General features: G+C 38.7%; 1 protein-coding gene across 1 annotated transcript in view; it reads right to left on the bottom strand.

Annotated features, from left to right (window-relative positions):
* LOC114668948 (uncharacterized) overlaps positions 1–7,783 on the bottom strand; it is a 94,845-nt gene extending 87,062 nt beyond the window's left edge. The window contains exons 1-3 of the mRNA XM_028824982.2: positions 7,546–7,783; positions 6,790–6,881; positions 6,618–6,714 (exon numbers count right to left, since the gene is read on the bottom strand). Of these exons, the coding sequence (XP_028680815.1) occupies positions 6,618–6,714; positions 6,790–6,881; positions 7,546–7,677 (321 nt within the window). The 5' untranslated portion in view covers positions 7,678–7,783. The remainder of the gene's footprint in view (positions 1–6,617; positions 6,715–6,789; positions 6,882–7,545) is intronic.
* Between the last annotated feature and the right edge of the window lie 6,501 nt (positions 7,784–14,284).

Here is a 14,284-nt window from a genome sequence, read left to right as displayed (position 1 = left end):
CTCTCAGGGAGGCACGACAGCACAAAGGTTACCACTACTGCCTCAGAGCTGAGAATCACATTTTTGGACACAATAATAGGTCCAGCATAGTTGACAAACACTTTCCTCTCCCACAGGGTCACTTATAAAACCATTGAACCATTATATTCTTCTCAAAACCAGTTCAATATCTCCATCTCTGCTGAATTTCAGAAAACTCGAGGTGAAGCAAATGCAGCGTAGTTCATTCATCACTAGTCACCATAGATATTTATATGAGGAGTTTATAATTATCACTTTCTTCTAGGTGACTGCCTGAAAGACATCATAAAATGTGTGTAAGTGCCAAAAAGTATTAATGTTAGACTGAATTTGCAAAGCTGCATACCAGATAAAATGAACTAGAATCAATTTGCCTTTTGTGTAAAATAATAAGTTGCTACAGAACCGCCATGCAGTACTAAACGTAAGTTCCACTAAACGCAAGTTCCATCTGCTCTCTGCCCGTTGAGGGCACGTTTATATGTTGTGTGTCCTGCAGCATGTACAGTTCAGGTTTTCCGGCCTACAGTGTAGACAGCTTAACCTGCCAAAAGTGTTTAGTTAATTTAGAGTTGGTCGGGAAAATACGCGAATTGAAGGACCACGTTAGGAATCTGATAGCGATTAGGCAAACCAAAAATTGGATCGACTCGGTTTGTTTAGACAATTCGGCTACATCTGATTCGGCTTCAGTCTCTCCAGGTCCCACTGTAGTCAGTGCGCGGCCGAAGTCAGCAGCACCAATTCGGACCCAGAACAGATTCTCAGCACTGAGAATAAGAAAGTGCTCATAATTGCCGATTCCATAGTGCGGAATGTTAAAATTCCAAACTATGTTAAACCAGCAGTTCATGTTAAGTGCCTTGCAGGGGCCAAGATTTCTGGCATAGAGGCCGCATTGGACCGTGTCGCCGACGATGAAGTATCTACCTTATTGCTGCATGTCGGCACAAATGATATTTATTCACAGCAATCTGAGGTATTAAAGAGGAACTTCATTTCTCTTTGCATCAAAGCAATAAGAAAATGTCGGAATTTAGTTGTATCTGGCCCCTTACCAAGATTATATAGAGGGGATGCGATTTATAGCAGATTGCATTCCCTTCACTGCTGGCTAGAAATCTGGTGTGCAAAATAAAAGCATAGCGTTTGTGAACAATTGGGATGATTTTTGGGAAAGGCCTGGATTTTTCAAAAGAGATGGTCTTCATCCTAACTGTAGGGGATCTTATGTATTATCCCAAAATATGGCAGCAAAACTGCCTGGTTGACTGATTAGAGCACCATCCAGGCCGCAGTCATGTGATCTTAAATCACAGGCTGTTGTTTATCCCACCTGTTACTTTCCTGAAGCTGTTACCCATAATCCTTGTCTTGGGGCATCCAGTAAATGTAGTCTTGATACAAACCTTAAATTAATTGATAACCAAAAAATAAGGTGTATAATTAGACCAAGGGATAAAACCAGACCCTCCACCAGGGGCATCTGTAATAGAAATTTACTTCAAATTAAAACAAAAAGTATATCACCAATTCAGAAAGAAGCATACAGTTTTAAATGCTGCTTATTGAACATTCGCTCTCTTGGCAGTAAAGCTGTTTTGGTAAATGATATTATATTAAGTACAAAATCTGATCTGTGTCTTCTCACCAAAACCTGGCTTAGTAAATGTGACACTGTCCCCCTAGCTGAGGCGTCACCAGATGGATACTCGTTCCTTCATAAGTCTAGAGATTCAGGTCGAGGAGGAGGCCTTGGAATAATTCATTGTAACAAAATACAAATCACTTCTAAAAATTTAGGCAACTTTACATCCTTTGAAGCATTCATTTTAAATATTAAAACAGATTCCAACACAATTATAGTGCTAGTCTACAGACCATCCGGCCCATATTCATTGTTCATGTCTGAATTTAGCAACCTTTTATCTGACTTGGCTATAAATTATGATCACGTAGTACTGATGGGAGATTTTAATGTACACATTGATGTGGAAACTGACACTTTTAGCAAATGTTTTACTTATTTGTTAAATTCAGTAGGATTTTGTCAGAATGTTAAAGGTGCAACTCATAATCATAACCACACATTAGATTTAATTATAACTTACAAAGTTGAAATTCAAAATTTAATTATTACTCCATTAAATGAAGTTATTTCCAATCACTACTTAATTACATTTGATTTAGTCCTACCCTTGCCAACACACTCACAGATTAAAACAAAGACAGTGAGACATCTAGATTGTAATTCTGCTTCAAAATTTATAGATACTTTGAGTAAGTCGAGTGTAATTGTGGAAAACCATTTAGATCAGTTAACATCAAATGTAAACACGAAAAACAATTTAGATCAGCTAACATCACATCACATCAGTGGCTCCCCTTAAAACAAAAGTAATCAAAGCACATAGAAACACTCCCTGGTTTAACGAAAACACTCAAGCTCTTAAATTAGAGTGTCGAAAACTGGAGCGCAGATGGAGAACAACAAAGCTACATGTCTTTCAAATTGCATGGACAGAGAGTGTTAATAAATATTAAAAAGCCCTCTTTAAAGCTCGGTCAGAATATTATTCTACATTAATAGATAGCAATAATAAAAATCCTCGGGTACTGTTTAGAGCAGTGGCTAAATTAACAAATGGAAATTCAGATTAACAGTGCAAAATACCAACAGATATTAGCAGTACAGACTTTATGAACTTCTTCAATGAGAAAATTAAAAATATAAGATCCCAGATCTCTGCATCACAGTATAAACCAAATACTAGCTTAGCATACCCTGTCTCACATTGCACTCAGCACTTTAGTAATTTTAATCCTGTAACTGAGCAGGAAGTCTTAACTTTAATTTCTAAAATGAAGCCCACTACTTGTTCCCTAGATCCAGTACCAACAAAACTAGTAAAAAGTGCAATGGATGTTCTTGCACCGCCTATCCTAAACAGTATTAATAGTTCATTATTGCATGGCACAGTACCTGATACACTAAAAGTGTCAGTCATTAAACCATTACTTAAAAAGTCAGACCTTGACCCACATATACTAAATAATTATAGGCCTATTTCAAATTAACCGTTTCTCTCTAAAATACTAGAAAAAGTAGTTGCCAGTCAGCTTCAGACACACCTTACGCATTACAATTTATTTGAGAAATTCCAGTCTGGTTTTCGCACTGGTCATAGTACAGAAACGGCACTAACACGGGTTGTAAATGACATTCTGATATCCTCTGGTGAAGGAAACTCCACCGTAATTAAGTTGTTGGACAGTGCAGTGTTTGACACCATTGACCATTCTATTTTACTGTACAGGCCAGAAAATGATGTTGGGCTTTACAGGCACCGTTCTCACTTATCAAATCAATTCCAATATGTACAAAAATGTGCTGACAGTACTCCATCATTATACACAGAAGTTCAATATGGTGTCCTGCAGAGCTCAGTACTGGGACCTTTACTGTTTTCACTGTACATGCTTCCACTGGGATCTCTCATTAGGAAACAATGTTAATTTTCACTCGTATGCAGATGACACCCAGTTATACCTTTCATTTAAATCAAATGAAGTTTCTCCAATGTTGTCTTTAATTAGTTGTATTAGCGAATTAAAGGAGTGGATGAATGAGAACTACTTGTCTTTAAATACAGATAAAACAGAGATGTTAATTGCTGGAGGGAATGACGCTGATCACAACAATATTTTGTCATCATTTAACTCAGTTGGAATCCCAGTCAATCTTACTGAATCAGCCCGCAATCTAGGAGTTATCTTTGACTCTAGCATGTCATTTAAAGCACATATTACAAAGTTGTCCAAAATATGTTTCTTCCATCATAAAAATGTTAGGAAATTAAGGCACTTTTTAAATAAACAGGATTCTGAGAAACTAATTCATGTATTTATCTCTAGTAGGATTGACAACTGCAATGCGGTGTTCACTGGATGTTCAAACTGTTCATTATACAGCCTCCAGTTAATCCAAAATGCGGCTGCAAGAATTATTACAAGAACAAGAAAATACGAACACATAACTCCAGTTCTTAAATCCGTAAATTGGCTCCCGGTTAAGTTTAGGGAAGATTTCAAAATCCTCCTTTTAACATATAAAGCATTAAATGGCCAAGGTCCGGCTTACTTGTCTGAACTTATCATGACTTACAAACCTGAGCGCACATTAAGATCTCAAGATGCCGGTCTGCTTATGATTCCAAGGATTAATAAAATAACAGTGGGAGGTCGAGCTTTTAGTTACAGGGCCCCTAAACTGTGGAATGGTCTGCCTGCTACTATAAGAGATGCCCCTTCTGTCTCAGCTTTTAAATCCCGGCTGAAGACTCACTACTTCAGTTAGCATATCCTGACTAGAGCTGCTGATTAACTGTACAGACTGCATCTCTGTTGTAAGTCATTAGCCCTTAAACATAAGTAACATGACAGTTATAATTGTATACTAACCCTCACTTATTCTGTTTTTCTTCTCGGTACTCAAATGTGGCACTTGGTGCCATGGCCCACCTGCCAAGTTGCTTTGCCTGCCTAAGGAAAAGTCATCCCAGATGGAGGATCACAGGAATTGTGGGAAAGAGGGGTCCTTTCATCGGATTAGCTGACCCAGCACTGTTTCAGCCGTGGAATGGCCAAATGGGGGAGGCAGCTTGAAGGATGAGGTCTCCAGGACTCTACACAAATCCAAATCTTATTATGGGATATATCATCTACTGTTAAATTCTGCTCTGTACTTCTAAAATTTCTATTTTTTATTTCTTACTATATTGAGGAACTGTTCTGTTCTGTGTACTGCATTGTATTGTATTGACCCCCTTCTTTTGACACCCACTGCATGCCCAACCTACCGGGAAAGGGGTCTCTCTTTGAACTGCCTTTCCCAAGGTTTCTTCCATTTATTCCCTACAAGGTTTTTTTTGGGAGTTTTTCCTTGTCTTCCTAGAGAGTCACGGCTGGGGGGCTGTCAAGAGGCAGGGCCTGTTAAAGCCCATTGCGGCACTTCCTGTGTGATTTTGGGCTATACAAAAATAAACTGTATTGTATTGTACTAATTCACCTTCACAAAAGGAACAATCAAATAGGGTCAATGGTCCTTGAACTGATCATCTCCCTATGAAGATGGCTCCAGAACTTCCTGACTTGTACACATTAGATTGTTGGCTTAAGGCACACATATCTCACTTTTTTTTTCTTCATTACTTTATTGCCAAGTATGAATTTAACTGTACCGTCAGATTTATTTATAATGAAATGGATGTGGGTCTCATTTCAAAAAAATACCAGACAGCCAATAAGCAGAAGGTTAAACTTCATACTGAATCGTTTAATAATAATAATCTGTTCCTCAACATCACTAAAACAATGAAGTTCACAATGAACTCCAGGGGATTTGAATAGGGTCTTACACCCATTAGGTTAATGGGTTGGCTGTGGAAAGAGTGAGTAACTACTGTATAAGTTCTAAGAGCTCCACATTATTGATAACACACCCAGGATCACCCACCCAACTGTTACCACCCATAAAGTCTTCTGCTTAACCTGTGACTAAACATTAATTAGATAGTCACTGCACTACAACATAAGTTCGATTAGTCGGTAGCATTTGATTTGGAGATCCTGTTGGGCTGAACGCCCTGCTCTTGTCAAAATTGTTCTAAACTGTGTTGCTGATCACGCCTTAGCTCAGTTACTTGCATTGTCAGGTTGTTATGTGATAAATAAATATCAGATATAAGCAAACAACTTTACTGTGTTATTTATATTAGTCCATTGTTTGATACCACTGCCTTACTAAGACATTTGTGTCTGCTGTGTACAGCACCGACACTGCATTACTTTTTCCTGCTGCAATCAGAACAGCGGCACTTACTTTCACTGCTACCATACCAAGCGGTTATTTCAGGTACAGTGACAATATACTGAATTGAAACTGAATCAATATAACTTATGAACACTCTGGCATGCAAAAATTTCGTGCCTTATTCTTTTCACTCCAGAATTTACAACTATGATGAATACTTTGAAGAAATACCAGAAAAGAATTTTTAGCTAAGAACAGTTAAGTCTGAAATCTGGAAAAAGACTACAATGCTAGGTAACCTAGGTGGCTTTCTAAAGTAATTGTTGAACTACAGGATACCACAAACCAAAGATTATCTTAATATTAATGTGCACAATGCACAAAAAAAAATGACATCCTGGTGCCATCCCCAAAACTAAAAGCAAAAATTCCACTGCATTGCATAAAAACATTCCCATTTAGTAAAAGCAGTTCAACTGTACTTGGACTGTATAACCATTGTGCCCCCTATTAAAATAAGGTAAACCGTGTAAGAACAGGCTTACTGCACATATGTAGATGGTGCTGCTGCTACTTCATAGATTAAAACTAATTTGAAACCATACAGATTTAAAAGAAACAGTTCACCATTACGCAATATTTATACTGTACATTGCAGTTCTTGCATTCACTAAATTGTGCCAAACAACAGTTCTAAATGATGCAACTTAATTCTAGCAAACAACCTCACGGTTTTCAAATTGTTCTTTTAATTTGTAACTTTCATTAAATCCCCACCCATTACCCTCAATTCTCGAATTCTAGAGATGGATCCAGATTTTCTGAACAGGCCTTCAGTTTGCAGATGCATACACAGAAATTCACACGTGTCCACCAGAAACCTGCCAGCAGAAAATATTTTTAGTTCTATAGATTACTTTAACAATAGTCAATAATAAAAAAATATCTTTACTCACTTTGGAACTGTAGCTTGGAACCCTGGGGCAACACAGTGTGGCAAAAGGTGGAGCTCACAGCCAAAAGAAAAGGATAATGAAGAACTACCAGTCTGCAAAGGGAAGAGACAAGGACTGAGCACATCACCAACAATTACCACTTGTGTAGGGGTCACATAAACCTGCTGATAAAAGTCTGCAAAGGGAAGAGACAAGGACTGAGCACATCACCAACAATTACCACTTGTGTAGGGGTCACATAAACCTGCTGATAAAAGGTAAATGTAAAATAATACAAAAAAAAAAAACCTAACAAAGTGCCATCCTACCAAAGCAGTTATCTCTGGCTCCACAGCCTAATTTCATAGTTTCAGCTCCTTCAGTTTGTTAGTAATTCAATTTAGTTTATTGGTAGTCCATTTATTTTGAGTTTTTTTTTTTTTTTTAACTTTAAATTTATAAACACCTACAAGGCAGGCAGCCGTAAGGTATACAAGCCGTGTTAATCATTTACTGCAGCGGTGTTGCACACCCAACTCCATCTCCTGCTAGCGGTACCACTGTAAAGTGGCTCAAAATGTTATACTTTACTGCTGTTTGGTACATTGGGATCTGGACCCGTTTACCACATTGACAGTAGGTGGATTAATCCTGTCCCAAGCTAAAACAGACGTTGTTCCCACATGACACTAGGTCGCACATACCGTTATGCTTATCCTACCACCAAACAGAATCTGAAGTCCAGTTAAAAAAACGATACTCTACAACCACGATTACCTGCGCCTGTTCTACTTGCGTGACCCTCTTAAAACCTTTAACCTTGATGCCCGCTGCCTTTAACTGTTGAAGGGCTGCGGTAACCTTAACACTCTGGAAGTTGCCGGTTACAAACGCTCCGATCGATGCCATGAGAAACAAGAAGCGGTCAAGGCCACAGCAAGCACCCAGGTAGGAACACGCGCTGCACACTGCGCTTGCGCCGTGTTGGTACGTTTCTGGCAGGTCAAAGGGCAGCCTGTTTAGGAAGCAAGAGGTAAGTCTCAAAGGGACAACAGGAATATATAAAAATGAATTTGTCATTATTTTATCCTTTGTTTATTCATTAATTTTTCTTAGCTAATATAGTCCGTACTTATTATTAAAGCTAAATATATTACCATCCATACATCCATTTTCTCGTGTTAGCATTAAACAAATAGTTTGGTATCAAAATAGCTGAAAACTCATATCTTTATTTGTTTTTCTCACCAGAGTCTGTAACAAGACAAACAGGATGTAGCTTGTTTGAGAAAGATTTGACAATATTTTGTGAAATTATCGTTGTACATATGGCTCTGTTTTCAGCGCGAATGTCTAGGAATCCGCTAGCTCTAAATGTTTGCATCTTTGCTTGCATGTCTGCACGAGACCTCTCACAACGCAAAAAATAACACATATTTCCAATGAAAATGGTAAATTTAAGAAGGGGAAAATAAATTTCAATTTCCACAGATGCTCACTCAGATACATATACAGACATAGTCCTAATAAAGTACACACAAGTTCACTCAAAGAAATGGCTGACATCTTGTTTACCCTACCAGAGCACATTCTCAATGATGAAGAGAAAACATGAGCACACATAAATACGCACACATCACCAGAGATTTTAAAGGTCGATGTGGAAACAGAGGTATTAAACCACGCCTGTACCAACCAATCTGTATATCTGTATAGACTGTTTACTTTATTTGACTCAACGTTTTTAGTTAAAAATAATTTAAGTAGTTTGCCTGATTCAATTTTCTGTTTGTTTTACTCATAATGTATTTGTGTGCATAATAAATATATACGTTAACATACTGAATTCTGTATTATTGTACAGTACAACTACAGGTAAAATTCCATTACAACGAGTGCCAGTGACCTAAAAAATATTTCGTTGTAATGAAAATTTCGTAGTAATGAGATTCTGTATTTGTTGCCACAGTGCTTTCTTTAACTTGCGTTCAGGCGTTTGCAATCATTTCAATAGCTTCTTTCGCATTAATTTTCATCTTCTCCTGTCTACAAGTTATGCTGATGAGAATTTATCTCAGCATTTTCTTGTGATAATACACTTTCACGGACGTGGTGATCATGCTTTGGGACGCTCTTCGGCGTGTCGTCCCAGTGGGGGAGATCCAAAAGAGTTTAGAAACCTCACAACAGTGACTTTGCTTTTTCTTGAATGAGTGGCGCACTAATATGAATATTTCTTGAATGAGCATCACTGAACCACATAAAAAATGTTTTTTCAACATCTTCAAATGCAGCGCTGAGGCCCAAGGTTTGCAGCCTGAGATTTTTCTTCTTTTTTTGCCTGGTCTTTCAAGAAAGTTGACAGTGTCGATGGCGAAATCCCGAATTCTCTGGCAATGTCTTTTTTCTTTTTTTCCGGAATTGAGAGCTGCAAAAATTTCAAGGTTTCTTTTTTTCTCTAATCTGAACTGTTGTCATTTTTTTTCGCGTCTGCCATTTCTATAAGAGGGTGACAATGAGTTAAATTCCAATGGATGTTTTTCAAATTTTGACGAGCAGTAAGCAAAAGGTATCACTGAAAATCACAGAAAAGAAACACAGCAAAAAAACATTACAAGGAAAGTTCAAAGAAAGAAAAAAAATATTATGTTTCTGTTTGCGGATTATTGTGCACAACTCAGCTGCAACCACAGAACTAACTGCTCTGTGGATGATTCATTCAGGTATTTCAAGATCTTCTGGGCACTTCGTTGTAATGGAAGTATCCGCTGAATGTATTTCGTAGTAACGAGATTCCTATAGACTCTGTCATATGGGGAAACTGTCGGGACCATAAAAATATTTCCTTGTAATGAAAATTTTGTTGTAAAGATATTTGTTGTAACCGAATTTGGCACTTGTGTACTAAATGGACGGTATGACAAAGGATAACAGAAGTGTTTTGACGAATTTATAACAAGTACCCGGAATTTTACCTGTACAATATTACACTGTAAAATCTTCCACTGAGTGATTTCCTAAAGTATTACTAAAGCGAAATTTGCATGGTAGTGCTATATGGACCATACCATACCTATTTTTCAATGGATTGCGGCCACTGCCAGGGGGATGACAGTGCTCTTGGTGTCCGGTAAAGTCCTTACTATGGTCATCCTCAATAGGATCCGTGATCACTTGCTTACCTAACAGTGACTGGAGGAGTCTGGTTTTACGCCTAAGAAGTGTACCATTGACTGCATCCTGGCACTGAGGGTTCTCATGGAGTGCAAATATGAATATCGGCAGTGTTTCTTTGCCGATTTTTCGTAAAGTGTTCAACTCAGTTGATTGAGCTGCCCTGTGGGACATCCTAAGACTTGGCGGATCCCTCCAAATTTACTGGATATCATGGCCGGCTTGTACACTGGTACTGTGAGTGCTGTGCAGAGTGGAGACAGAACCTCTGCGTTTTTCCCAATTTCCCTGGGGTTTGTCAGGGGTGTGTTGTTGCTCCCACTTTGTTCAGTGCTTGCATGGACTGGGTGTTGGGCAAGGTCGTGAGATCCAGCAGTTGTGGGGCATCTGTTGGTGAAAAAAGATTCACTGATCTTGATTTTGCCAACAATGCTGTGATCTTCGCAGAGTCAATTGAGGCTCTGATCAGGGCACTTGAGAGACTTAATGTGGAGTCTGAGTTCCTGGGCTTTCAAGTGTCCTGGATAAAAGCCAAGAGCCAGGCCATTAATGACCTCTTCGTTACAGCCATCTTCAGTGTACCTGTCTGCGGAAAGAATGTCAACCTTGTTGAGAGGTTTGCTTAACTCGGCAGCAACATTCATGTCACTGGTGACTCTTCCTGTGAAGTTAGTAGATGGATTGGGAAAGCTTGGGAAGTCATGAGGTGTGTGGCATTCCCGGTATCTCTGCAAAAGGACAGTGGTCCAAGTCTTTAAAGTCTTGGTGCTTCCTGTTTTGCTATAATGTTGTAAGACATGGATTCTATCCAGTGACCTGACACAAGGACTCCTTTGGTACAGGGTCTCTTTGGAGAATCCGTGGGTACTGGTGGTTTGACTTTGTGTTGAATGAGCAGTTGCTTATGGAGTGCCGAGTGAGGCAAATTACCTGCATTGTGAGGGAGCGTCCATTATGGCACTATGGCCACGTGGCACAATTGCCCGAGGGTGATCAGGATCCTCATTGTTGAGGACCCAAGCAGCTGGACCAGACCAAGGGGATGCCCACTTAACACCTGGCTGCAGCAGATTGTCTTTTCTGGGGAGTGGGACTGGGCCGCATGTCTGCCTGGGTGGTTGTCAACTGGGATCACAAGATATTTTGTTGTGTAATCAGTGCGGCAATGTGCTGTACCAGTGCATGCTCCCCAACCTGACCAGATGTGGTGTCATTTTTTTTAACTTTGTTATTTCTATTATGGTGGTGCAGTGGTAGCGCTGCTGCCTCGCAGTAAAGAGACCTGGGTTCGCTTCCTGGGTCCTTCCTGCATGGAGTTTGCATGTTCTCCCCATGTCTGTGTGGATTTCCTCTGGGTGCTCCTGTTTTCTCCCACAATCCAAAGACATGCAGGTTAGGTGATCCTAAATTGTCCCTGGTGTGTGCTTGGTGTGTGTGTGCCCTGCGGTGGGCTGGTGCCCTGCCCAGGGTTTGTTCCTGCCTTGCGCCTTATATTGGCTGGGATTGGCTCTAGCAGACCCCTGTGACCCTGTGTTAGGATATAGCGGGTTGGAGAATGACTGACTGACTATTTCTATTATTGTAGTGAGAAGTCAAGCAAAATGACACCTTTTATTGGCTAACTAAAAATATTACAATATGCAAGCTTTCGAGGCAACTCAGGCCACTTATTCAGGTTTGCTCAATTTCACTTTGCTGAATACTACACTATGTGCTGGTACTTATGTATCATACACTATAGAAAACATTTTCTATGCATATACTGTAGTGTACTGCTTATTTATATTTCACTGTACACAATAACTGTAATTAAAACTAAACACAAAATAACCTTCAATAAAATGCAGTAATGTACAATAAATCACCAAAGTACTTGCCGTATTCAACACAGTGTGAAATCTTTATCTATGACTTTTTTGAACCCATATGATATATTTAAGAGTTACAAGCTGCTACATCTCATCTTTGCACCAGTCCCAACATAACACCAGTGCAACCTAAAGCATCTCATGCATACAAACAAAACTTGAATTAAGGAAAAGTCTGCATTGTCTGATCATACACACTTATTCAGAGGTCCAGTTTACAATGTACAGCTTATAGAAATACACATTTATACAATATTTCTGTAATAATTTTTCATTGAGATGGTTGTGACTGTAATTGTATAAGAAAATAATGAGCTTTTATGAATTTTATTGTATACAATGAAAATCTGATTTTGAGTCAGTCAGAGAATTATTTACTTTTTTCTCTTTGTTCAATAAAACAACCTTAACCAAAGCATAAGTAACACCACGTGGCACAAAAGTATAAATGGCAAAAGAAAAAGAACAAGAAACAGCTGAAAACCATTATGGCAATTCAGGATGATTTTATCAGATCACTGCAAATGGAAGTCTGAGTTATGATGCTGTTGTAATGTGCAAAATACACAAGTCAGAGCAATACCTGTCAGACATAGATAAAATCCTGTGATTATATATTGAAAACTGAGGATCAAAATTTAGCCAAACAATAAAACTTTGATAACTTCTGAATTAAAATAACATTTACATCAGAAAAAGAATCACTCAGCAGAAATGAGAAGAATGGAATATGGGTCAAGGTTAAAAGCAAGTTTTAGACATTCATGGCAACATATAAGAACAAACTGGGATCCTGTTTTATAAATGATTATGTACCTTTAAAGGCAATGAAAAGTTTTTTTTTTTTCCTTTTGGTGGCCATTTAATCTCTTTTCCAAAATGTTCAAAGCTGGGTAATGCCTTCCTGGATAACCTGTTAAATTACTAAGAGCTCCACATATTGCTGTCCCTGAAATCTAAATTATCTAGTCCTTTCTTCCTTCTTTTTCTTTTTGCTTTCAGTTGTAGAGCATGAAGGACTTTCTTTTCTTTCCCTCTTCTTCTCTGTCTTTTTATTATCCCTTTGAGAACCTTTTCCTTTCTTTGAAGGCCTGTTTCCACTTTATATGCTGCTTTATTCAAATCTTCATACAAAACAATTCCTTTATGTTCTATTTGTCAAAAGTAAATTTCACACATTCCCCTCCCTTTTGTGTGTAATGCCAGTTTAAGAAACATCTCCTCCAGTTTATACAATTTCAAACACCAACATACACAATTCCAAATTGTGCAGACTTTACATTTCAACTCACAGACATTTTAGACCCATATCTCCAAGCCCTTTCTAAGTACTTTGCTCCTCCAATGCCTAAGGTTTTTATGGGACTATACCTCTGTTTTTCGACAGTAGACCTATATTGCCAAATCATATTCATCCTTTCTGGCTACTAATATTTCTATTTCTTCAAATAGTTTTCTTCTTTTACATTTCTCCTGACTTTCCCACATGTCCTTCCCACAGAGAAGTTTAACTTTGGTTAACATTGTAGGTATATATGGGCAGAATAGTGCCACAGTGGTACTGCTGCTGCCTCACAACAAGGAGATTGGGGTTTTCATACTTTGTGCACGCTGTGTGAACTGTTCTTCCCATGTCTGCTTGAATTTCCATAGGATGCTCTGGTTTTCTTCCACACTCCAAAGAAATGTAGGTTAGGTGAATTGGTATTGCTAAATTGGCCTGTGTGAGTGTCTTCACCCTGCATTGAACTGGTATCCTGCCCGAAGATTATTCCTGCCTTGTACCCGATTGCTTACTGGGATAGGTTCCAGCTCTCCTGCGATTCTGCTCTAGTTAGGAGGATTTAGTAAAATGGGTGGATGTTGGTAACCTTATTCTGTGCCCATATTTATCAAGTGTCTCTCAGTAGGAAAACAGCTCTTACTGGCTCAAAATTCCGTGACTCATATTTGGTCCTTCTCTTAGGAGTAGGAGCAAAAGTATTTTGTCAGTTTTCCTAATTTAGAAGACTACTCCTAACTTCAATAGAATTTAGGATGGCTCATGAACTGTCCTAACTCAGTAGGAGCTGCCAGAAGATGATGTCCAGGCAGATAATCAGCAAGCACATCCTGCGAAAAGCTAATTGCTTTGAAAATGTGGGATGGCAATAACTTGTTTGTTACATAATCGATCCATTTACACAGAGAAACCTTGCACTGTTAGTCAAAATGAAAGTGCTGTTAAAGTTTTGGCCAGAGGGTAAACACAGCTTTGCAATAGCGATGACTTGGGTATGTCACTCTCATATTTTGGGAAAGGCAACAATGTTTAGGATCTTCCTCCTACCTGTTTCTTCACCCCAACCTAAACCTCTAACTAGATCTTCTCTACTCAACATTACTCTTGCAAACAGACCACATTACTTGTCTTTGAACTTTATATCTGGGACAATTTCACTGTTGCTTGCATTAAAGCTACCTAAATTCTTTCC

The sequence above is a fragment of the Erpetoichthys calabaricus genome, chromosome 18, assembly GCF_900747795.2.
Source record: "Erpetoichthys calabaricus chromosome 18, fErpCal1.3, whole genome shotgun sequence".
NCBI lineage: Eukaryota > Metazoa > Chordata > Cladistia > Polypteriformes > Polypteridae > Erpetoichthys > Erpetoichthys calabaricus.
This window is presented reverse-complemented; position numbering and strand designations above follow the sequence as displayed.